The 23,649-nt window shown below is 43.7% G+C and overlaps 1 protein-coding gene across 1 annotated transcript in view; it reads right to left on the bottom strand.

The window, feature by feature from the left end:
- The window catches only part of LRP1 (LDL receptor related protein 1), a 463,435-nt gene extending 445,279 nt beyond the window's left edge, over positions 1-18,156 (bottom strand). The window contains exon 1 of the mRNA XM_068267473.1: positions 17,731-18,156. Within this exon, the coding sequence (XP_068123574.1) occupies positions 17,731-17,815 (85 nt within the window). The 5' untranslated portion in view covers positions 17,816-18,156. The remainder of the gene's footprint in view (positions 1-17,730) is intronic.
- Positions 18,157-23,649: the final 5,493 nt, after the last annotated feature.

A 23,649-nucleotide genomic window follows, 5' to 3' on the forward strand; every position in this document is an offset into this window, starting at 1 on the left:
CTGCACACAAATAGCTGCACCATGAGAGAGAGAAACCTACAGCTGGGCTGAATATCAGGCAATGCAAACAGATCTATCTGCAAAATAACACACTTATTAAATACATTATAGCAAAACAATACAATAAAGTCATCAGTAACAATTTGTTTTCTCCTAGATGAGTAGCACTGACTGTCCAGCTAGGCACCAGACTCAGAGATAAACTGGATGTGTGTACGGATTACACTATTGTGGAAGCATTTCCTGCACATGTCAAAATGTAGCACTCTGTTACGCCTTGTTCATGTTGATTAAAGGCCTACTGATACCTCATGTGCTGCTCTAATACAGCTGTGCAGCAATCCTGGAGCAGGGCTGGGCAGTCAGGAGATGTTTCAGGACTCTGCACATGTCAGAAAGATCTCACACCCTGTCATCTCAGTGGGGGTTGATAGTGGGCAGCACGGTGGTGTAGAGGTTAGTGCTTCCGCCTTGCAGCGCACATACACTACATGAGACATAAGGAGACAAATGACTATGGTAGGGATTAGATTGTGAGTCCCTCTGAGGGACAGTTAAGTGACATGACTACTCTGTACAGTGCTGTGGAAGATTTCACCTCTTTATAAATACTAAATAATAATGCCATTAATTAATAACAGCTCCTATTAACCGGTGTCCATTTTATATGCACAAAGCACTCAAGGGTCACGGCAAACATCAAATTAAATTTAGATTTTTCATTTATTACGCTTTGTAGGTTTATTAATCAAGGTAAACTATTCAACCACTGGATCTGATGTCATCCCCACTATACAGCATATACGTCATACACGTCCGATCACCCGCCCGATCGATTCCGCGCTCGATACCGCATGGGGGGGGGGGGGGGGGGGGACAATGAAAAAAAGATAAGGAAAACGAGCGGAAGAGAATCACCCGCGGAATCGATCGGGTGGCAGAAACGAGCCGCAAAGACTTACCATGTATTCCCAGCATTATGCTGGGAATACACCATACAATTTTCTGTTCGATTTTCTGTTGCTGCTGCTGGGCGGATCGTTCAGAAACAGCCTTATCGGTCTGCAGACTGTAGACACTCTCTACTGTCGGGAAAACGACCGCCCAGCGGGAGGGTCTGATGGACCCGTCGTTCTGTACAGTAGTGCGTGTGTACGCACCTTAAGATTTAGCTGCCAGATAGCTAATCTCCAACATGTTGGAAATTATCTATCTAACCATCTATCTGCCTAGCAATTAAGCATTGTTCTACTCAGCAGGAGATAACCAGAAGACAATGCACCAGAGATAATGACCAGTCTCTACCATTACTTTACAGAACAGAAAATCTAACAGAAAAAATATTAAAGGTGCGTACACACGCACTACAGAAGCCAACGACGGGTCCGTCGGTCACTCCCACTGGGCGGACTTTCAGCAGACAGTAGTGCGCGTGTACGGCGGACTGATAAAGCTCAACGATCCGCTCAGGAACAGCCTTATCAGTCTGCCGACAGTGCGTACCCATGTGCTACTGTCTGCTGAAAGTCCACCCAGCAGGAGGATCCGATGGACCCGTCGTTGTCTTCTGTAGTGCATGTGTACGCACGCACCTTAACAGAAAATTGTATGGTGTATTCCCAGCATTACACAATGGTAAGACTGAGCACAGTGACAAGACATAGGCCTCAATTCACTAAGCTTATCTCCTGTATTTAATAATGTTTCTAGAGTTATCACCATGGTGATGAGGCATGTACCGTAGTATTCAGGAAACATTTTACCTCAGGAAAACCTAAAGTTAACTCTTCTGTCTTTAGGTTAAGGAGAGATCTCTTAAAATAACTCCAGAATTCTAAAGTTAAAAGACAGGCTAATTTTATTTACAGATCTGCTAATAGTAATAGCACAAATAAAAAAAATCCAGTGTTTGGCTAAAGAGACTTTGTGCAAGTATTTTCTGTTAAAAAACTCTGGAGTTTGAAATTGCTCAAGAAAAACATTAAAGCAACCCTATGAGTTCCTTAGAAGAAAAAGTAAGTCACTCACCTTGGTAGAGTAAGCCGTCCTCAAGACCACCGCTGGACATCACCACCCTTTGGAACTTTGCGTCCGTGCTCCTGTCCATGAACATATCCTGCACAGTGCACCCATTCACAGACAGGAGCACCATCACACGCAATCTTCAACAAGCCCTTGTCAATGTGGTCCGGGGGGTCCCAACGCTTGATTGGTGGAGGAGATTGGGACGGGAAGGCTTCCCTCTATTGTGGTAAGCATCCATTTGGGGCAATTTTTTTCCCTTTCAGGTACACTTTAATTGCGCTATTTTTTCAAAATATTCTCACTTAATGCTATGTGTGCGATATGTTTGCACTGAGGAGAGGTGGTGGGGAGGAGGGGGGGGGGGGGGGAGAGGCACAGAGACGCACGCACACAAATATACACACACCGCCTTTTCATTCCTCAAAAATCTGGCTTGGTTGGCACTTTAATCCCCTGGGACTGGCATATGGTCCCAAGAAGTGTAAGGAGTGATGAAAATCTCAGGAGGTAATGTGATGTGCGGATTTCCAGGTGTCATTAGGCCACAGAGCAGGTGCAAGTAAGCCGCAGCTACAGTTCACTGGGATTGTGAGAGATGTGATTAAAACGTCTTGGAGGATTAAGTAACCTGAGGCTGTGCACCACGGCACCATTGCCAAAAGGAATTAGAAGCAGATTGCTGGCAGTTCACTTCCTGACTACTGGATGACAATGGCTTTCTTTTTCCTGTTGCTCCACATTAGGATGGTATACTTGACACTGGAAGCACAGAGGCTTGGGCAGAAATAGGAGGTAAATTACAGGGTGTGTGAACAAGCAGTTAGTGTGACTTTGTTGTGATGTTGTAAATGAGATGCTTTGAGTCTGCTCCGAAGGCTTCAGCTACATAGCAAACAGCTGTGCCCAAGTGGAAAACAGCTGGCACTGAGATCTGGTAAAGCCAGCCTGGGCATGCAGATGAAATCATTGACTTACAAACACAAGCACACAACCACGACGCATGTCAATTTCCAAAAATAGGATGCATGTTTTGGCAAAAATAGGTACGGAATCATACAGACTAGCTTTCCACTTATACACTAAGCTGCTGGGAAGCAATCAAATGTTATTGACCAGACCAACAACTTATAAATAAACAATAAGGGTGGCTTAGCACTCCCCTACAAGAAGATATAATGCTGTGCTAAGAGAAACCAGAATGTGCATAGTGTGAAAAGCAGAGCGCTCGTCTCAGGCCTGGACTGCATCAATCAGATTGATCATCTGAGAATCAGATTTTACTTCTTGTAGGAAGAACAATTAAGAAACAACACAGGTGTGGAGGTGCCCAGTATATAGGACTGCATGTAACAAAAAAAAAAAGTTGCCAATTTGGACCCGTCCTTCTCTAATAGCCTTCACTCTATAAATTGGGTGCCAACCACCTGGACCCTTGATCCCCTGAAGACAAGATTGCGAAACCAGTCGGGAAGGAGATAGGCGGCACCTTCTTTCGACATGTTCGGTTGGCTGAAGATCAGAGCACACATGCAAACTTTTATTGGGGTTCCCATGCTCTGGGCCCCGCATGCAAGTTATTTTTTGTTTTAAATTACTTTTTTATGAATGATTTTTGTGTTTTTTTAAATAAACGGTTACACTTAGAGCTGTGATTTGTTTTGCATTTTATACACTTACTGGCTGGAAATCCTTGAATGTGGAGCGACAAGTTCCTGGATCTTCATATATGATGTTTTGGACCACCGATCAACACAAGTGGTATATACAACCTTATAATGTGGGTTGTTGGCAGCTGGTAAGCCTTTCTTTATATCATTTTTGGTGATGGTGATCACAAGAGCGTTTAACATATTATTACCATCGTGGTGAAGTCTTTTGTGACCTGCGCTGATTATTATCTTCTGATGCATAACAACAATATACTGGAAAAAGGTTCATTTCAAGCACGATTGTACAGATGACAATGTGTTTCACAGGTCCTTGCCCGCTTCCTCTGGAGTGTGGGTGCCTCAATCAAGACATATAAATAAAAAAAAGTTTCCAATATATTGGTGTTCTGCATCAGAAGAGGCAAGATGCCTCTCTCTTGTTATATTTAGAGTATAGTCCCTCTATACTGTTTACCTCCACCTCCCTATGTCTATATAGCCACGCCTCCAAAGGAGGGAGCTACCTTTACTGTTGCAACCATCCAGTTTGTGGAAAACCTGGAGAACAGAGTAGGGACGGTTATTTCCCCTTAGGCACATACGGTGGTTGGAGGGTATGCAACCCACCTCTGAGTATTTTTACCCACAATTCTGTAATTCTCAACACCATCTAAAGATACTGCACCACTAGGCTCTTGGTCTACACTTTTCTTATAGATTGCCAGGTCGTGTTACAAACCTCAGTAACTGAGACCATACATTCGAGAATAAAGAAGATTAAGATTATTGAAAACACCCACCTCAGACACACAAGGTCAGTATACTGTACCTGATGTACATTATGGTCTTGTTAAAACAAATCTTATTTCTAAGTTTTACTTCCACATATACACAGATCTGCTGATTAGGTAGCCATACACTGGTCGATTTGCCATCAGATTCGACCAACAGATAGTTCCCTCTCTGATCGAATCTGATCAGAGAGGGATTGTATGGCCACCTTTACTGCAAACATATTGTGAATCGATTTCAGCCTGAAACCGTTCACAATCTGTGGTGGTGGTGCTGCCGCAGCTCCCCCACATCCCCCCCGCATACATTACCTGCTCCGGCCGGCGCGACTCCCCCCGGTCTCCGCTGTCTTCTCCGCTCTGGTCTGGTCTCCATGTCCGGCAGGCTTCACTTCTTCCTGTCTTGGGGAAGTTTAAACAGTAGAGTGCCCTCTACTGTTTAAACTTCCTGCCGGGACAGGAAGAAGTGAAGCCTGCCGCACCCGGAGACCAGCGCAGAGAAGAAGACAACGGAGACCTGGGAAGTTTCGCCGGCGGAGCAGGTAATGTATTGCAGCTGTATTGCGTCGGTCGTCGGGCACTCGAACGCCGCTAGCGACGCGCTCCCTACCCGCGGGCGATCGACGGTAATTTCCCGCACGGAGCGATCGACGGGACCGATCTATTTCGGGACGACATAGATTGAAATTTAGCGTTAACTATTTGACAGCAGATTCGATCCCAGTGATCAAATCTGCTGTCGATCGGCGGGGAATCAGCGCTGCGTAATATGTTGGCGCTTTATAAATACAATAAATAAATAAATAGGCCTAGTGTATGGCCAGCTAAAGTTATTAATTTCACAGTCATAGAGTCCAAGCTTGCAGATAGCAGTTTCAGGCAATTTGCAAGGTATGGATTGAGGAAACATCTGCAAAAGACAGTCATACTTTGGCAACTGTTTTTGCCATAGCAAATAAGCCTGCCAATCTGTGTGGGAATGGCTTGTACTTGATATACATGCAAAAATCTTTCATATGGATTTGTCCATGTGGCAAGAAGACACAAAGGAGACAGCAAAAACACTAGGGGCCAATAGCTGAATATGCCAGGATACCAGGACCTCTGGTGGGAGATGTAAGGAGGACGACAAAAGATTAGCCAGATATTAATATGAGTTTGGGGGACTGACACCTGTTTACATGCTAGATTCTCAGCTGAATTCCAATTACTGTGTGTATAGAGTCAGGGCAATTTTGAGTACCTGGAGTCGGATGATTTTTGTACCAAATCCACAGTTCTGGTACCTATTAGACTAAGGAGTCGGAGTCAGGGAGTCATTTTGGTTTCCTGGAGTTGGAGGTTTCATAAACTGAGGAGTCGGAGTTGGATGATTTTTGTACAGACTCCACAGCCCTGCTGCTGAATATGCAAATCATCCTTTGTTGACCCTGTAACCTTAACACACCTCAAGAACTGCTGGAATGCAATATGTCAGCTTGTTAATTGTACAGAGCTACAATAATCCAGCATGCATACAGACAGACTGTTCCAGGTTGGAAGAGCCTCATCAGTGCATGGCATGCTGGATTAATGTAGCTCTATATGGTAGGACTTGAATCACCCAGAGTTACAGATAACCCAGCAAGCTCATGGTGAACCAGTAGTTTGTTCTTCTTTCAACAGCCATTCTCACATCCAATAAGGAAGGCAAATCCAGGGCACTTACTTTCTGTGCCCAAGTACACACAATTACAGATTTTAAAACGTGAATTACAAAATCTACAGACCACAAAAAGAAAACAGACAGCAGGAAATTCCTTATTATCACTCATTTAACTGTACGCACATGTAACTTATTAAGCACATTCTTGACACAGGTTTGCCAAAATGTAGCCCTGTGTATCTTTCCTGTTTTTTTGTTACTGAATAAGACTGCTACTTTGTAACTTAAATGAACACAACACCCAATACCAACTTGTACTTCCAAAACCTTATTCTACTTATCTACAGATATAACTGCATCTCATACTCAACAGCAGATGCAAAGATAAACAATGACTATTACCTCCAGGGTCTCCAACAAGCTGGCAGGCAAATGTACTGACCACACATGCATTGCGGTCAAGCAATGTTAAAACCTCTGCACCTAAGAAAACATGCTCAGCAAATGGTGTAATAATGCTAAAAACAGACTGCATTTATGAGAATTGCACATCTGACTGTTATTTGTTATCATGTCCTGACTTTCTTCCGAGGTTTGTCTCTGTAAATGTTAGCAACTTTCGTTGCTAAACGACTTAGGCGACAAATCCTAAACTGTGATTGCGGAGTCTCTCTAAAAACTACTGAGGCAATATATTGTTATTACTTCTTTATTTAGCATACTAGGCACCTTAGCCCATTTAAGAACGGGCTAGGGCCATCACCTATCAGCGCGCGCGCCCCTGCGGCACATGCGCAGTATCACGCAGGGACACACACACGGACATGGGACACAAAGACACAGGGTTTTTATTAGGTAGGATGAGGGCATTTAGATGTGTAGACACTATGGCCCATATGCAATTAACTTTTTCTGCTGAGTTTTCTCCTAGGACATAATGGGCTTGATGAACGCAACTGCAGTAATATTGCCAGGCACAGACATTCCACGGCAATATTACCATTACCTCTGCCAAAATAAGTGAAATATAAAACCTAAATACTTGTTTTTTAGGTTTATTCTGTATTAGTGACCTGCGGAAGCGGGTGGGGAACTGTGAAAGCATTGTCTACAGTTTAAAAATTATGAATAAAAAAATAAAAATGTATTTTCCATTTATTGGTGTGAAGAGGTAAGATACCTTATTTGCCTATTTTTAGAGAGATCCATGAATAGTACACATTGATATACATTGGGCACCTCCCATTAAAGTGTGAACATGTTGCCTAGGAGAAAACTCAAGAGAATGTTTTCTCACAAGAGATCATTTTTAAAAACGTATCTCCAAAATACTTTTTTTAGCACCTGTTGGATGAAAAAGTACTATAAAAGAAGGTAGATAAGGTAGATATCAATTGTACTCTGAGTATTTTCTTACTTGCTGGGGTCTATTAGATTTATTTTTTATTTTTTTTTGGGGGGGGGAGGGGGGGGTAATATCAAATCCTGGGAGAAAACTCCAGAGAAAAGGTAAAATGAATAAGACCCCTATATATCTGCCCCGGGGGAAATGTGGCCAACAACTGTGCAAGGCAAGCGTGCGCACAGAAAAGGTCCAAACTGGTTAATGGAGAAGTATTTTTGAACAACAGACAGCCAGCGAGTTCTCAGGTCTCTTCAGGGCACCATATTTATAATGGGTTATCATCGCATTATTAATCAACGGACAATTGGCGCTGACCTGACATAACGTGTACTTTATGAGTACTGTACAGCAATCCTTTAAAGTGGATCTGAGCTCTTGCACAGGACAGAAGGAATTCATCACTCCCGGCCAAAGCTCAGTCATTTTAAAATGTATGTGGTGCATGCTTTCGGCCTTTTTCACAGTAGGACATTGCTTTTTGATGCGACATTAAAGTCGCAACGCAAAATTACAATGCAATGCCCCAAAAAAGTAGCAACGCAACTTAATGCCCCGTTATTGGCGCATACAGTAGAGCATACAAGCAATGAAAAGTATGTTTCCAAGTCATTACTGAACATGTGCAAACAGTCTAACGCAGCTAATAACGTGTAAAACGCACTGCACTTTCACTTAACGTGCAGCGTTAGACACCAACGCAACGTGTGCACTGTGAATGGGGCATTGATTTTTCATTGCAGTGAGTTATTCTGCGTTAAATGTTGTTTTAACATGCGACTTTAACGTCGCACTGTGAGAGAGGCCTTAGGCAGTAAACAAAAAAAACTACTGGCTGGGAAGAGGGCACAATACCCTATTTGCATCTAAGTCTGTCCCTACCAACTAGGGATCGTTAATAAGATGCAAATTCTTACTAATTTTAACCAAATATATGCAGCTGATGCACCAGATCAGTTCATTTCCAAGCTGTGTAGATTTCAATAAAATTAGCATAAAATATGCATCAAACCAGAAATATTTGTGTGTAATTTACCTTCCCTACTGCATACAGGATCTTGAATATTGCCAAGATTCTGGTTTCACTCAGATGTAGGTGTACCCATCGCATAGAAAAACAATGGAAAAAGTGGATGGGTTCAAGTTCAACCCCCAAATGAACCTGAATATGGGGACCAAGTCCGAATTTTACCAACACCACTGGCCAAGTGCTTATGTCTGTTTAATAATGCTGCTATCAAACTCTGGGTATATGTAAGCTCAATGTACTGTTAAAGCACACCTGAACTGTGCTTAAAGTGTAGCTGAGATGACAATAATGGGTATCTATTTATTATTTATATAGCGCCATCTTCCGCAGCGCTGTATAGCTGTCCTCTCCATTGTCTTATAATCCCCCCCCCCCCCGGTAATCTGGGCAGTTGTGTGCTTCTGCGCAGCCGCACATCACTGCAGCGCTCCCGACTGTGGGAGCGTGACAGGAAGTGCATGCGCAGCCGAGCTGCACATGTGCAGAAGAGCAAAGCTAGTTACTAGCGCTTTTCTCCCTGGGGCCTCAAAGCGCTGTGACTCTGCGTTATGCAGTCTCAAAGGCTAGGGAAAAGAGGTTAGTTTTTAGCCTTTTTTTTTAAAGCTGTCCAGAGAGGGAGCCTCTCGTACTGATTGTGGAAGTGAGTTCCATAGAGTAGGGGCTGCGTAGGAAAAGGCCCGAGCACCAAATGTTAAGTGTATCCTGGGAATAATCAGCTTCATCTTGTTGGCAGAGCGGAGGGTGCGTGGAGGGGCATAAAGTTCCAATAGATCGGCTATGTATTTGGGTCCCATGTGGAGTAGAGCCTTGAATGTCAGCAGGCAGATCTTAAAATTGATTCTCCATTTTACTGGTAACCAGTGAAGAGTTTGCAGTACTGGGGTGATGTGTGAGCTGCGGGGGGCATTGGCTAGGAGTCTGGCTGCAGCATTCTGTACTAGCTGTAAGGGGCGCAGAACCTTTTCTGTAGATCTGATGAACAGGGTGTTGCAGTAGTCTAGGCGGGAGGATACAAATGCCTGAACCAGGGCAGGTAGGTCTTCAGCAGGGATAAGGTGTTTGATTTTCGCTATATTTCTTAGATGGAAGAAGGAAGACTTGACGACAGCTGATATCTGCTGTTTGAGTTTTAGATTTCCATCCAGAATCACCCCAAGGTTTCGCACAGAGTCTTTATACTCTACAGTATCTCCCCCAATTGCTAGTTTGAGGTGGTGAGCATTTTGAACTTTATCCATCATGTGTGGACCACCTACCACCAACACCTCTGTTTTGTCAGAGTTCAGCCTCAGCCAGCTGGTGTTCATCCAATTTTGTAAATCCACTAGACACGCATTTATGGATGCTGATGGGTCTTGGGTGCCAGGCTTGAAGGAGAGATACAGTTGTGTGTCATCTGCATAACAATGGTATCCTATGCCATAGTTCTGGATTATTTTGCCCAGTGGGAGCATGTAGACTGCAAAGAGTAATGGTGATAGTACAGAACCCTGTGGAACTCTATAGGGAAGTGGCACTGGATTAGAGTAGTGTGTGCCCAGACATACTTGCTGTGTCCTGCCAGATAGGAAGGTCTGAAACCAGCTAAGAACAGTACCCCTTAGGCCACAGTAATTCTTCAGTCGCTGGATTAGTATTTCATGATCCACAGTATCAAATGCTGCAGACAATTGAGCGGCTGGACGAGGGAGCCCAAACACCTCATAGGGCTGGAGGAAGCTCCAAGTATAAAATATACCTATTATAGTCATCTCAGGTTTCCTTTCTTACTTACCTGGGGCCCTTCCGGCCCCCCACCCCTCCCTCCCTTAGCACGTGAGGTCGGCGTCCTTGTGACCCCTCTGTCCTCCGACAGGCCGCTTCATAACATGTGCAACTGGAACTCTAGTGGAGCAGACGGTGCATGCGTTTTCCCTCCCATCCGAGCTCCCTTCTCAATTGCACTGCAGTCACCAGCAGTGTTCTGTGCATGCGTGGTTCTCAAAAGTATGACCAGCGAATGCGCAGAACACACCCGACCATGGGATCGCAATCAAGAAGGGCATGCAGATGGAACCTCGTATTGCACAGTTGGCGTGACTGAACTGCTAGCAGGAGAACGGAAAGGGACAAAGAGGGTGGCAAGAGACCTCACGGACGACGGGGGGGAATTGAAGAATCACTAGGTAAGTAAAAGGCAAGAGTTTTAAGGTGTAAATTCTTCATGCATTTAAACCAAGTTTGCAGGTCAAACAACTTCCTCAGTGAATTCTCATCAGATCAGTAGTGTAGAGAATAGTAGTACTGAATGAGCCTGAATTAATTAAAAGGGACTCTGAGCAGTGCAGAAACTATGGAAAGATGCATATCATTTTAAAGCTCTCTTTCTCCTCTTTCCAATGATATATATAAATCGCCGCCCTTCACCTTTTAGTTTTTCGCTATTTTCGTGATTGAAATTGCCGCGGCTGCGATTTAGATTGCGAAAATAGAGAAAACTACAAGGCGTAGGGCGACGATTTAGGGGTCGTCAGAAAGAGGAGAAAGAGAGCTTTAAAATGATATCCATCTTTCCATAGTTACATTGTATTACACAGGGCTGTCCCCCGTGTCCTTCGATGTCCCCCTGCATCATGCCACTGTGTCCCCGATCTTCAGCCGATGGGGAAGAATTATGGCAACTTGTGTTTCTACTGGAGCAGAGTGTCTCACAGGTGGGACCATGGCTCCGTTACTGGGCCAATCACTGCACTTGCCATGGTCCTGCCCGGGAGACCGTGCGATCCAGTAGAAACACAAGGTGCCATACTTTTTCCCCTTACTGCTGCTAGGGCTTACTTTCAGGGTAGGGTTTATATTTGGAGCATGCTTGAAATTCCTACTATGGCATATTTTCAGGGGATGTCTTAATTTTGGGGAAAGAGGGTATGTATTTAGAGAGTTTAGCCTGTCTAATTCCCCCTCATGTGTGACTACTCACAACTGTAATTTGATCTCTCAGTTGTGTCAGCACAGGAATCCCGGCAGTCCTTGGCAGAGCAGCTAAATTGTAAACACAGAATGCTAACCCTATGTCTGCCTCCGTGAAAGCAAGAAATAGACACTGCAGATTTATTGCAGGATTTCTAACAGCTGCAACACACAAATGTTGTTCTATATTATACTGTTGTGTATGTTTTAGAGCAGAGAGGAAGTTCTGAGTTCAGGTCCGCTCTAATCTCTGTGAAGTATGACATTGCAAGATGCTGCATTTAGTATTTCAATTTGAATATATACAGTATGTGTGAAGATAAAGTTGGTACACTTCTGCTGATAGTAGATAGCCATTAATTACTCCTCACTGACTGAGCACACAGCCCTGATAGTTTCATTGTTTTAGCCTTGTTACCTCACTTAACTTATAACAAAGGGTACAATGGATTTGTGTTTTGTATTGAAAAGGGCACAATCCAAAAATCATATAAGCAGAGGATAAGCATGACAATAGTAAGGTCACTATCGGTAAGAACAGTTAGATTGCAGACGCCACTAGCTTTGTACCACTCGATGCAACACAGTGCAAACATTCCGGTTTGCCACTTAATTCTCCATCCACATGGGCAGCACAGTGACATAGTTGGACATGTTGCACCATATAGCATCTGCCTGCCTTAAAGCTCAAGTTCCAGTGCGCAAAAATACAACAAAAAGGCAGTTTTACCAAAACGTAAAAACACAAATATGTAATACCACATTTCATAAATGTTCAAAAAATTCCAGCTGCATTCTAGGACACTCCTTCCCCAAACAGGGCTGTGTAGTTGGGAGTCGAGGAGTTGTAGCAATTTTGGGTACCTGGAGTCGGAGTTGGAGGTTTCATAAACTGAGGAGTCGGAGTCAGATGATTTTTGTACCAAATCCACAGCCCTGGTAAGTATTAGACTAAAGAGTCTGAGCTATTTTGGGTATCTGGAGTTGGAGTCAGTGGTTTCATAAACTGAGGAGTCAGAGGATTTTTTTACCGACTCCACAGCCCTGTCCACCACTCCGACACTATGTCTCGTGACTCTCTAAATCACTCTCCTAGCATGATCATGTGACTAAAGGGGGAGGTGTTTAGACTGACTGAGTGTAAGCAGGCAGGAGTTAGTCACTGATGCAGGAGCTATTTTCTTTTTGAAACATTTTTTCATTTAGCATAATTAATTTAAAATAACATTCTATTAGAAGTATATAAATCTACACACTAGTAAGCAGTAAGCATTCTTAATGTAGAGAAGTAATGACAGCCTGTAGAGCTGCCACCACAGAGGTGACTGAGGCTGTGCTGTGCTCTCTGACAAGCTTCACAGCACCAGACCTCAGTCTGCATCTCTGAGGAGCCAGAGCAGCAGCATTCCTCCTCAGGGGGGCTTCCATCAAAGGCAAAGCCTATCAGATAGCTCAGACATTTTTTTGGGCGATAGCCTATAAGTCTGACATAGGCAAAGAGTGTCTGTCTGTAATGTGTACATTCCTATAGGCTGCCATGTTTACACAAGGAAGAGAGGTTCTAAAGCCCCATCTACATGATACGATTCTTTGTACGATTCGATTACAATTCTATTTACGATCCGATTACATCCAACATGTCCGATCGGGATTCGATTCAATTCGATTTGCCATTGTTTTGCAATAGCAAATCGAATTGAATCCCGATCGGACATGTCGAATCGTAATCGAATCGCACAAAGAATCGTATTGTGTAGATTGGGCTTAATGGTCTGACTGTTGCTTAATATTCAAATGGAATACTCCTTTTTCTTAACGGTCATAATACCTAAAGCCTCATCTACACGGTACAATTTTCCATGGGATAGACCGGTGATCTAATAAGAAATTGCATCGAATGTGGACATCCAAATTGTTTCAGATCAATTTTGCGATAGATTTTGCTTTGACAAGTACCCAAAATCTATTGCAATGTCTAATGCAATCCGATTGGACCGGATGGAAATGATCTAATAGATCCGTCTAATAGATCTGACAGAACATTGTACTGTGTAGATGAGACTTTAGTCCTTTATACGCTATGCATGTACAATCCCTTCCTCGATTATGGTACTAATTACTGTAATAACTAGGTCTGTGATCTGACACTAGAATTCCTGGTCTGTTTTCTTTTAATCACAAGTTACTGAACTTATCGAAGACGAATCAAAACGTTGCACAAGGCCAGTCTGATTCGGGGTAGGAACACACTAGGCAGAATCACATATGCGTTTTCCACTATGTGCTATGGAAAACGCATATGTGATTCTGCCTAGTGTGTGCCTACACTCTTTGCAGAAAATGATTCAGTTATTCCACAGTTTAATTGGCTAATCATGCGTATGCTTCAAAAAAATGACTAGCCCTAACTAGAGATGAGCAATGAGATGCCAATAATCTCTCTTTGCATTGAAATTTCATGGAAATGTTATGAAGCTTGAATATGAACCAATGAATTGGCTAGCAAACGTTTTCTGATTGGCCCAACTTCAAGTTGCATATAATTTACATGAAATTTGAATGCAAGGTGAAATTTTCATCTCATTGATCATCCCTAGCCCTGACTAAAGACCTGGTTCTGCCCTTGTTATTTCCAGTTCCTGTAGATCTACCACAAGGTTGAATCACTTCATCATCCTCTCCAGAGAACTGAGCTGTGGAATATGGCCGGTTTCAAGGGCACATACCACACCTTGTATTACTACAAAACTGGAGTTCATTGAAAAGCTAACAACAACCCAACACAACAAGAAAACAATAGAACGCTGCCCCAACCCGGGGTACCTATACAGCTGGCTTCCTGAATCCCTATAGGTCTCTTCCATTAGTAACTGGTACTTATTGCTGTATTGCTTTGTGGCATCACTGCAATTCTCAGTGCACGTATCGTGCAATTTTTAATACCACAACAAAATTGAAGCTCTGACGAGAACTCCAGTGATGTTGCATTACTCCAGAACTCCAGGATGAATTGCATTACCAAGTGCCAAATGACTTCCTGTGGCGGTAAGTTGATGTTAGTGCAGGGAAACCATGAAGGGTACGGTCTGGTTACTGACAGTAGGAAGCATCAAGTGATGCTTCTTCTCACTTACTTGTATTGGTGTCTATGGCTACAAGTACTAGAGGCAGAAGATCAGCAGGACAGCTAGGCAATTTGTATGGTTTAAATGGGATAAAATATGTCAGCCTCCATATCCTTCTCATATCAGGTTCCCTTTAACTGCTCCTACAGCAATGGTTTATAAATGGGAAATGGCAGCGATAGATAAATAAGCAATAAATATAACTATTGCTGACATATGAAAGTCCTGCTCCTCCTGGTATGATCTGTGGCCACATACAACACTCCTGAGAAACACATTCTGTGTACTCAGCTTTTCTCCAGTATGAGGTGTATGTGGAAGATGTGGGGGGATAGGAGGCGCCCTATTGGGTACTGTTAGCACGGCACTTCCGTCTGTGACGGACAATTTTGTAGGTGGACCAGTGTGGGAGCTATAAGTATACTGATTGAGGTTGGTATGCGCTCTTGATATAAAGGGTATTGGTATCTATTCAAGTGATTTCATTGGTAGTTCATTTCAGCAATCAATATCAAATGGAACGATCCTACCTTAATGAGCAGTCATTCCGTAATGGTTGTAAGAATAAACAATCTTTATTGGAGCACTTAAAATATGACTACGCGTTTCGCGGTTTGAGACCGCTTCATCAGGTCGTGTAACGTGCCTTAAAACAGAAAAGAGAAGACATGGCGCTAAATACAGGGGACAGGCTCCTACTCGATAAGAAACATACATAGCAGTACATGATTCACTTATATAAACCAAACAGCAAGTACATTAGTAGGCATATACATAGAGCAAAAAATCGGTTCGGACATTGATTCGCCTATACAACCCAATAAATAAAGATTGTTTATTCTTACAACCATTACGGAATGACTGCTCATTAAGGTAGGATCGTTCCATTTGATATTGATTGCTGAAATGAACTACCAATGAAATCACTTGAATAGATACCAATACCCTTTATATCAAGAGCGCATACCAACCTCAATCAGTATACTTATAGCTCCCACACTGGTCCACCTACAAAATTGTCCGTCACAGACGGAAGTGCCGTGCTAACAGTACCCAATAGGGCGCCTCCTATCCCCCCACGTTGCATCTAACCCCCTCCTTCAAGGAGGCGGGGTCACCACCTGGCAGGTGGTATTCTTTTTTCAGAGGAGCTGCGACCACTGAGAGTACCTCACAAGGCCGAGTGGGGACGGTACTTCCCCACATGCACGTCTAGACTGGTTGCCCTATAAGCAACCCAGCTTTGTGAGTATATTTTGATCACCTCTTACTATTAGTAGTAACCACACGTGAGATACTGCACCAGATTGGGCTCCCGGTGTCTCCCCGTCCCCCCTTTTCTACCTTCCAGCACAGACGTGTATGTGGAAGAGTTACTAATGAAGGCTAGCACCATAGTGTAAAATTCTACTTGACTATTTTTTTTTTTCACTCTACGAGAGCTAGAAATAATGGGGGCTGAACCTGAATTTTGCCTTGAACTAATCAGATTCAGAATCCTAATCATGGGTTACATGACAGCTTGATTCAAAGCTGTCAGGTAATAAATTATTAGGTCTCTGAAGCTGAAAAGTTCCACTTCTGTCCCTGCTAATTCCAACTCCTGTAGATACAGAAAGAAAAAAAAAAAGAAAATCAAACATCACATTAAGTCAAATTTTAAGCTCTTCTCTAACGAACAGTTACAAAAACAAAGAAAAAAAAAAACCCACTAATGGTAAAATGGTTACACAATCCCTCCAAACTAAGCAGGAGAGATTTGCAGAGGATCCCTTCACATCTGGTTTGCAAATACATCCAGCTCCCATGAATCTCCCTTTTCTCTTCCTGCCAATGTTAAATGCCATGTCACGCACTGAGCGCAGTGCAGGCTAGCTCTTCAGTAGAGGAAGCCACACACTGCCTTCAGATGAAGATTGGAAATAGCAATGGAGATGCCTTCACACAATGTCAGCCTTGTTTGCCTGGTCTGCAAGCTCTTACTGTTTTGGAATAAATAATTCAAAACAAGAAAAGGAAAATCACAATAAATGCATATTCATAGACCACATAAAGCATAACATTTCCGACTGGTCAGTGCTCACTGTTCCATGGCTGCAGTGCAGAATAAGAGCGAATAACAGGCCCATTTCACCACAATCAGGTGGAAACACAAAAATAAAAAATAAATAAATAAATAAATAAAAATCACAGCATTTCTTTCATAGACATGCCAAACCAGGCCAATCAGCAAGCTATACTATAGGCAAGGCTGCACTGAGGTAACAGAGGAGGTCTCCAGGCTTAATATGACGCTAATAAACAATAAGAGGGGCATAAAAGTTATCTCAATAAACAACAGGTCACGGCAGCACATTGTTTATTCTGGTGGACTGAGCGGACTGCTGGTAGTGCCCAATGCAATCATGGAATTCCCATACATGCAGCAAATAATAAACGCTAGGCAAAGGCAATGCTGCAATACAGGCAGATATTTCTCCAGAACCTGAATGCCACAAACCAGATTCAGCCTCTTTGACTGAAGGACAGACCCTGCTAAGAAAAGCAATTCACCCATCCCCCTTCCAAAAAGGGCACCTTTCTAAACAAATCATATCCCCATTGTTGCCACCAACCCACCACAATGGACTTGATGCCTTGTCAAATGCACAGCATGTCTGAAATGAGAACAAATCACATCTCCTGTGATAGGGGGGCCTTAATCCCAGGGTCAGCTAGCACAATCCCCCCCCCCCCCATGGGGGCCAGGGATCCTGGAGAGGTGGGCAATCACACACAGCACAGGAACTTGCAGGGAAAGCCACACTGGCACAATCCATGATGATGATGATGATACATTGTATTGAATCTTATGCTGCCTACAGTGTAGCTAACATACAATAGAGGCTGTGCTGCCTGCCCCAGGCTTGTGCACACACACACACATCAAAGTCAGGGTTGATGATTAGACGTGTGTTGCAGCCATGCTATGCAGCAGATTGCAATCAGTTCAAGGCCTGCAGTGAGGTGCAATAAAAGAAACAGCAGCAGCCCCCCTTTTTCTTCCTCCCCCCAGCCCCCCCTTCCTCCTGCTATACCAGAATGGATGTGAAATGACAAGCAGCATCTACTCACCATCGTTGACAGAGGTTGCATAGACGTGCAGTAAGAGAAATCCCAGGGCGAGCACAGCTGGCACATCTGTCCTGGGTGACGGCATTCTGGGGACCAGCACTAAACGGGGGGCTCACAGAGATGGTGGTGGGGAGGGGGTGCCGAAATCAATTCCTGGCCTCCGCCTGCCAGCCTCCCTCCCTCCCTCCTCCACCGGTGTGCAGCCAGCCAGGGGGATCAGATCACACAAGGCAAGGGAAGGTAGCACTGAGGCTGCAGGAAGGGGAGCCTTTCCCTGTGGAGGGAGGAGGGGTGGTAATGGGGGGCTGCAGCAGGTAACAAGGGGGTGCATGCAGTCTCTCCCAGCAGTCTTCCAGGGTGTCCCCCCTGATCATGAGGGGCTGAGGAATCCAGCAATGTTATTAATGAGAGGGGGAATGGCTGGACACAGAGTATGAGTGGGAGAGAAGGAGGGTGGGAGTGATGGGGCGGGATTGCCACTTTCCCCACCTCTGGCTCAAGGCTGGGGTAGACGGGAGGCATCCCCGGCATCCCTGCACACGTGCATGTGGTTAGCTGGTCGTCCCCCTGCCGGTACGTGATGCGGCATTCATGCAATCTGCCTCTGCTTGCACCGCCGTCCATGGTTGCATCCAGTAGCACAGCCGATTCTGGTTATTTGGCTGCCATAGGCGAGAATCGCTGAAAGACCTTTCAGCTTTGTCCTTCCTGGAATCGTCCATGTTTCCTGTATTGCATTTAAGGTGACCACTAATAATTCTGATCAGATGTGATTGGATTGGTTGTAAATAATCTCCATTGATGGGCACAATCAATTAAGAACGATTATGAGAATAGTCGTCCGATTGTTTTTTTTTGTTAAACCAAAATTTGGATTTTGTCGTTTGTCGTGGTAGGAAGCAAAGATTGGATCGTTGATGGTGTAGTGAATGATGTATTACGATATAAAGGTGGCCACTAACAGTTCAATTTCTAGCAAAAAATAGTTCAAAAAATCTGAAATTCTGATCGAATTGGTTGTAAATAAACTCCAACGATGGGCACAATCGATTACGAACGATTTAAAAATAATTGTCCAATTGGATTTTGGTCAACCCAAAATTTGGGTTTTCTTGTTAGTTGTGATAGATTGGAAGCAAAGATTGGTTAGTTGGTGGTGTAGTGAACGATTTTTCTTCCGATCAGAATTATCTGATCACTCTAACGATTTTTTGCTAGAATTTGGATCATTAGTGGCTACCTTTAGGGCCCATTCACACTAGAAGCACTTTTCTGAGCGTTTTGCGATTGATTAGCATTTTTTAAAATCGCTCCCATTCACTTTCATAAAAATCACTGAAAAAGCGCCACGATTTTCACGTACGTGATATGTGAAATCACTGCGATTTTTCCACGATTTTAATGAAAGTGCATGGGCACGATTTTAAAAACGCTAATCAATCGCAAAACGCTCAGAAAAGTACTTCTAGTGTGAATGGGCCCTTAGAAGATTCTCAGAGACATACATCTTTCTCTGAAGCGGAACCAAGTCTCCGCTAAGTGCCTTCTGATTGCAAAATAATGCAGTCCACTGGGAGTGTTGTGACCATAAGCATGTCAGCAGCTGAAACACAGAGCGGTTAGGGCTCTTTTCTGTTGGAAGCACAATCGCGTTGTGTTTGCAACTGCGCAGGCTGCTTTTCCCACTCGCGATTGTACCATAGTGCGGTCAAGAACAGAGTATGATTGTGGCAAGAATCAGGCAGGCCGGACGGTGATTCGGGAAAAAATAAATGGCGGTGGTGGAAAATGCACACCAGGATTTACAGGTCGCGCTGCTCAATCGCGATCAGTAAAATGGCTGCGATCCATTTTTTTAAGCAGATCACAGTTAGTGGAAAAGGGCCCTTACCGCCAAGAGAAAACGCTGCACGTTGCGTCATGCAAGTGACCACTGCCAGTGCTGGACGCATTGCCCAGCAATTAAACAGGAGCAGCTACGAAACAGGCACCTCTCTGTTAGAGATGGCCCAAACGGTGCTTCGTGGTTCGCCCCCATAGTGCAACATTAGGGTCAACTTTGACCCTCTACATCACAGTCAGCAGGCACATTGTAGCCAATCAGGCTGCACTCACTCCTGGAGCCCCCCCCCCCCCCCCCTTATAAAAGGCAGGAACTCACTCGTGTGCCTGCAGTAGTGAGAGAAAGGACAGCTACTGGCAGACTCTCATAGGGAAAGATTAGTTAGGCTCTTGTAGGATTCTTAGCTTGCTCCTGGCTGATTCTTATTGCTAAAATAGCACTCCACAACAGCTCTTTTGAGAGCTAATCTTGTTCTTGTGATTTATTTATTTTTTTCTGTGTGTCCCACTGACACTTGTGTTGCATAGACAGCCTTGCTAATTCATACTGTGTGTGTGCCACTGCCAACCAGGCCCAGCACATTCAGTGACTACCTGTGTGTGTGACAGGTGCACATTGTATTACCCAGTACTGCATATACCTACATACCTGTTGTTCGCAGTGCACCCACCTACCTAAGTGAGCGCACTTAGGGCTTGATTCACAAAAGAGTGCTAACTGTTAGCACGGCCGTTTTTGCGTGAATTTTCGCATTGCACGCGTTTGCGAATTTTCGCGCAAAACGATAAATTTTCACATGAAATCAGTATCGTTTTCACGCAAAAATTAACGTTTGCGTGTGAAAACCAAATTCGCGATGGCACGCAATGCGAAAATTCGCGCGGAAACGGCCGTGCTAACAGTTAGCACTCTTTTGTGAATCAAGCCCTTAGTGTCACTGTGCCTGTCCACTACCTGTCTGTGTGACAGGCGCACATTGTAATACCCATTGATTCATTTCACATATACAGCAGGGCCTCGAAAATCCTCCTGTATTGTTATTTTTGGTCACTACCTCGGAACGTGCCTGCCATGCCTGCTGCCTTCCTTGGATGTATAGTGGTAGCCATTTCTTAGGCTCCCACTCCGGACCGGAGTAAAACCCTGATTCCCCTGCCATTATCACTCACAATGGCAGACTTGCCCTCCATAACAGATTCTCTCCTCCTTGAGGAGGTGACCAACCTGGTGAGTCGCAGTGAAGGCACCATCAGACTTGCCCTCCATAACAGATTCTCGTTAAAGGATTTAAAGTTGATTCATTTCACATATACAGCAGGGCCTCGAAAGTCCTCCTGTATTGTTATTTTTCGTCACTACCTCGGGACTTGCATGCCATGCCTGCTGCCTTCCTTGGATGTGCGGTGGTGGTAGCCAGGCATGGTCGGAAAATTCCACGGAATTATTAATTCCGTGATTCCGGTCGGAATTAATAATTCCGATTTTGTTAGTCGGAACGGAATTTCTATATATCTCAAACGGAATAACGCGGAAATTTTATAATTCCGACAGAATTTTCAGGAATAACTGAAATTCTCATTCTCTCTCATTCTCTCTCATTCTCTCTCATTCTCTCTCATTCTCTCTCATTCTCTCTCATTCTCTCTCATTCTCTCTCATTCTCTCTCATTCTCTCTCATTCTCTCTCATTCTCTCTCATTCTCTCTCATTCTCTCTCATTCTCTCTCATTCTCTCTCATTCTCTCTCATTCTCTCTCATTCTCTCTCATTCTCTCTCATTCTCTCTCATTCTCTCTCATTCTCTCTCATTCTCTCTCATTCTCTCTCATTCTCTCTCATTCTCTCTCATTCTCTCTCATTCTCTCTCGCAGATTTTCAAAACAGCTTATATACCATAGCTGGTATTTGAACCCAGGATGCAGTGTGTAGTAGCTAGTAGGTATCTGTCTTAACCTCTAGACCATGAACCACACTACATGGTAAAGCTGTCCTAGCATAAACCATACTACCATTATGATCAATTCAATAGAAAAAGTAGCATGATTAAGGATTGGTACTTTTTGAAAAGCATGCTTATATACCATAGCATATCTATTGAATTGATCATAATGGTAGTATGGTACATGCTAGGCCAGCTTTAGCATGTAGAGGTGGGACAAGGTCCTATAGCACCCAAGGCTGAGACAGCAAAGTGCGCCCCCCCATCCCTCCCACCCCAGCCATCACACACTGATTGCTATTACACTAAGAGGTGCCCCAGGGCCCCCAAACCCCCCCCCCCCCCCAACACCTTAATCGCTACTTATCTGGCTTGCAGTCGCTGCCATGTATCACCTTTTCTTATTTATTTCTGCTTCAAACACAATTGGGAATGACAGCTGAATGAATTGTGCACCCCCTCCTACACTGCGCCCTGAGGCTGGAGCCTCTCCAGCCTCTGCCTCTGCCTCGGCCCGGCCCTGAGTGTGGTTGATGGTCTAGGGGGTAAGACAGATACCTACTACTATGTAGTGTGGTTCATGGTCTAGAGGTTAAGACAGATACCTACTAGCTACTACACACTGCATCCTGGGTTCAAATCCCAGCTATGGTATATAAGCATGCTTTTCAAAAAGTACCAATCCTTAATCATGCTACTTTTTCTATTGAATTGATCATAATGGTAGTATGGTTTATGCTAGGACAGCTTTACCATGTAGTGTGGTTCATGGTCTAGAGGTTAAGACAGATACCTACTAGCTACTACACACTGCATCCTGGGTTCAAATCCCAGCTATGGTATATAAGCATGCTTTTCAAAAAGTACCAATCCCTAATCATGCTACTTTTTCTATTGAATTGATCATAATGGTAGTATGGTTTATGCTAGAACAGCTTTACCACGTAGTGTGGTTCATGGTCTAGAGGTTAAGACAGATACCTACTAGCTGCTACACACTGCATCCTGGGTTCAAATCCCAGCTATGGTATATAAGCATGCTTTTCAAAAAGTACCAATCCTTAATCATGCTACTTTTTGTATTGAATTGATCATAATGGTAGTATGGTTTATGCTAGGACAGCTTTACCATGTAGTGTGGTTCATGGTCTAGAGGTTAAGATAGATACCTACTAGCTACTACACACTGCATCCTGGGTTCAAATCCCAGCTATGGTATATAAGCATGCTTTTCCAAAAGTACCAATCCTTAATCATGCTACTTTTTGTATTGAATTGATCATAATGGTAGTATGGTTTATGCTAGGACAGCTTTACCATGTAGTGTGGTTCATGGTCTAGAGGTTAAGACAGATACCTACTAGCTACTACACACTGCATCCTGGGTTCAAATCCCAGCTATGGTATATAAGCATGCTTTTCAAAAAGTACCAATCCTTAATCATGCTACTTTTTCTATTGAATTGATCATAATGGTAGTATGGTTTATGCTAGGACAGCTTTACCACGTAGTGTGGTTCATGGTCTAGAGGTTAAGACAGATACCTCCTAGCTATTACACACTGCATCCTGGGTTCAAATCCCAGCTATGGTATATAAGCATGCTTTTCAAAAAGTACCAATCCTTAATCATGCTACTTTTTCTATTGAATTGATCATAATGGTAGTATGGTTTATGCTAGGACAGCTTTACCATGTAGTGTGGTTCATGGTCTAGAGGTTAAGACAGATACCTACTAGCTACTACACACTGCATCCTGGGTTCAAATCCCAGCTATGGTATATAAGCATGCTTTTCAAAAAGAACCAATCCTTAATCATGCTACTTTTTGTATTGAATTGATCATAATGGTAGTATGGTTTATGCTAGAACAGCTTTACCACGTAGTGTGGTTCATGGTCTAGAGGTTAAGACAGATACCTCCTAACTACTACACACTGCATCCTGGGTTCAAATCCCAGCTATGGTATATAAGCATGCTTTTCAAAAAGTACCAATCCTTAATCATGCTACTTTTTCTATTGAATTGATCATAATGGTAGTATGGTTTATGCTAGGACAGCTTTACCATGTAGTGTGGTTCATGGTCTAGAGGTTAAGACAGATACCTACTAGCTACTACACACTGCATCCTGG

This window comes from Hyperolius riggenbachi, chromosome 2 (assembly GCF_040937935.1).
Source record: "Hyperolius riggenbachi isolate aHypRig1 chromosome 2, aHypRig1.pri, whole genome shotgun sequence".
NCBI lineage: Eukaryota > Metazoa > Chordata > Amphibia > Anura > Hyperoliidae > Hyperolius > Hyperolius riggenbachi.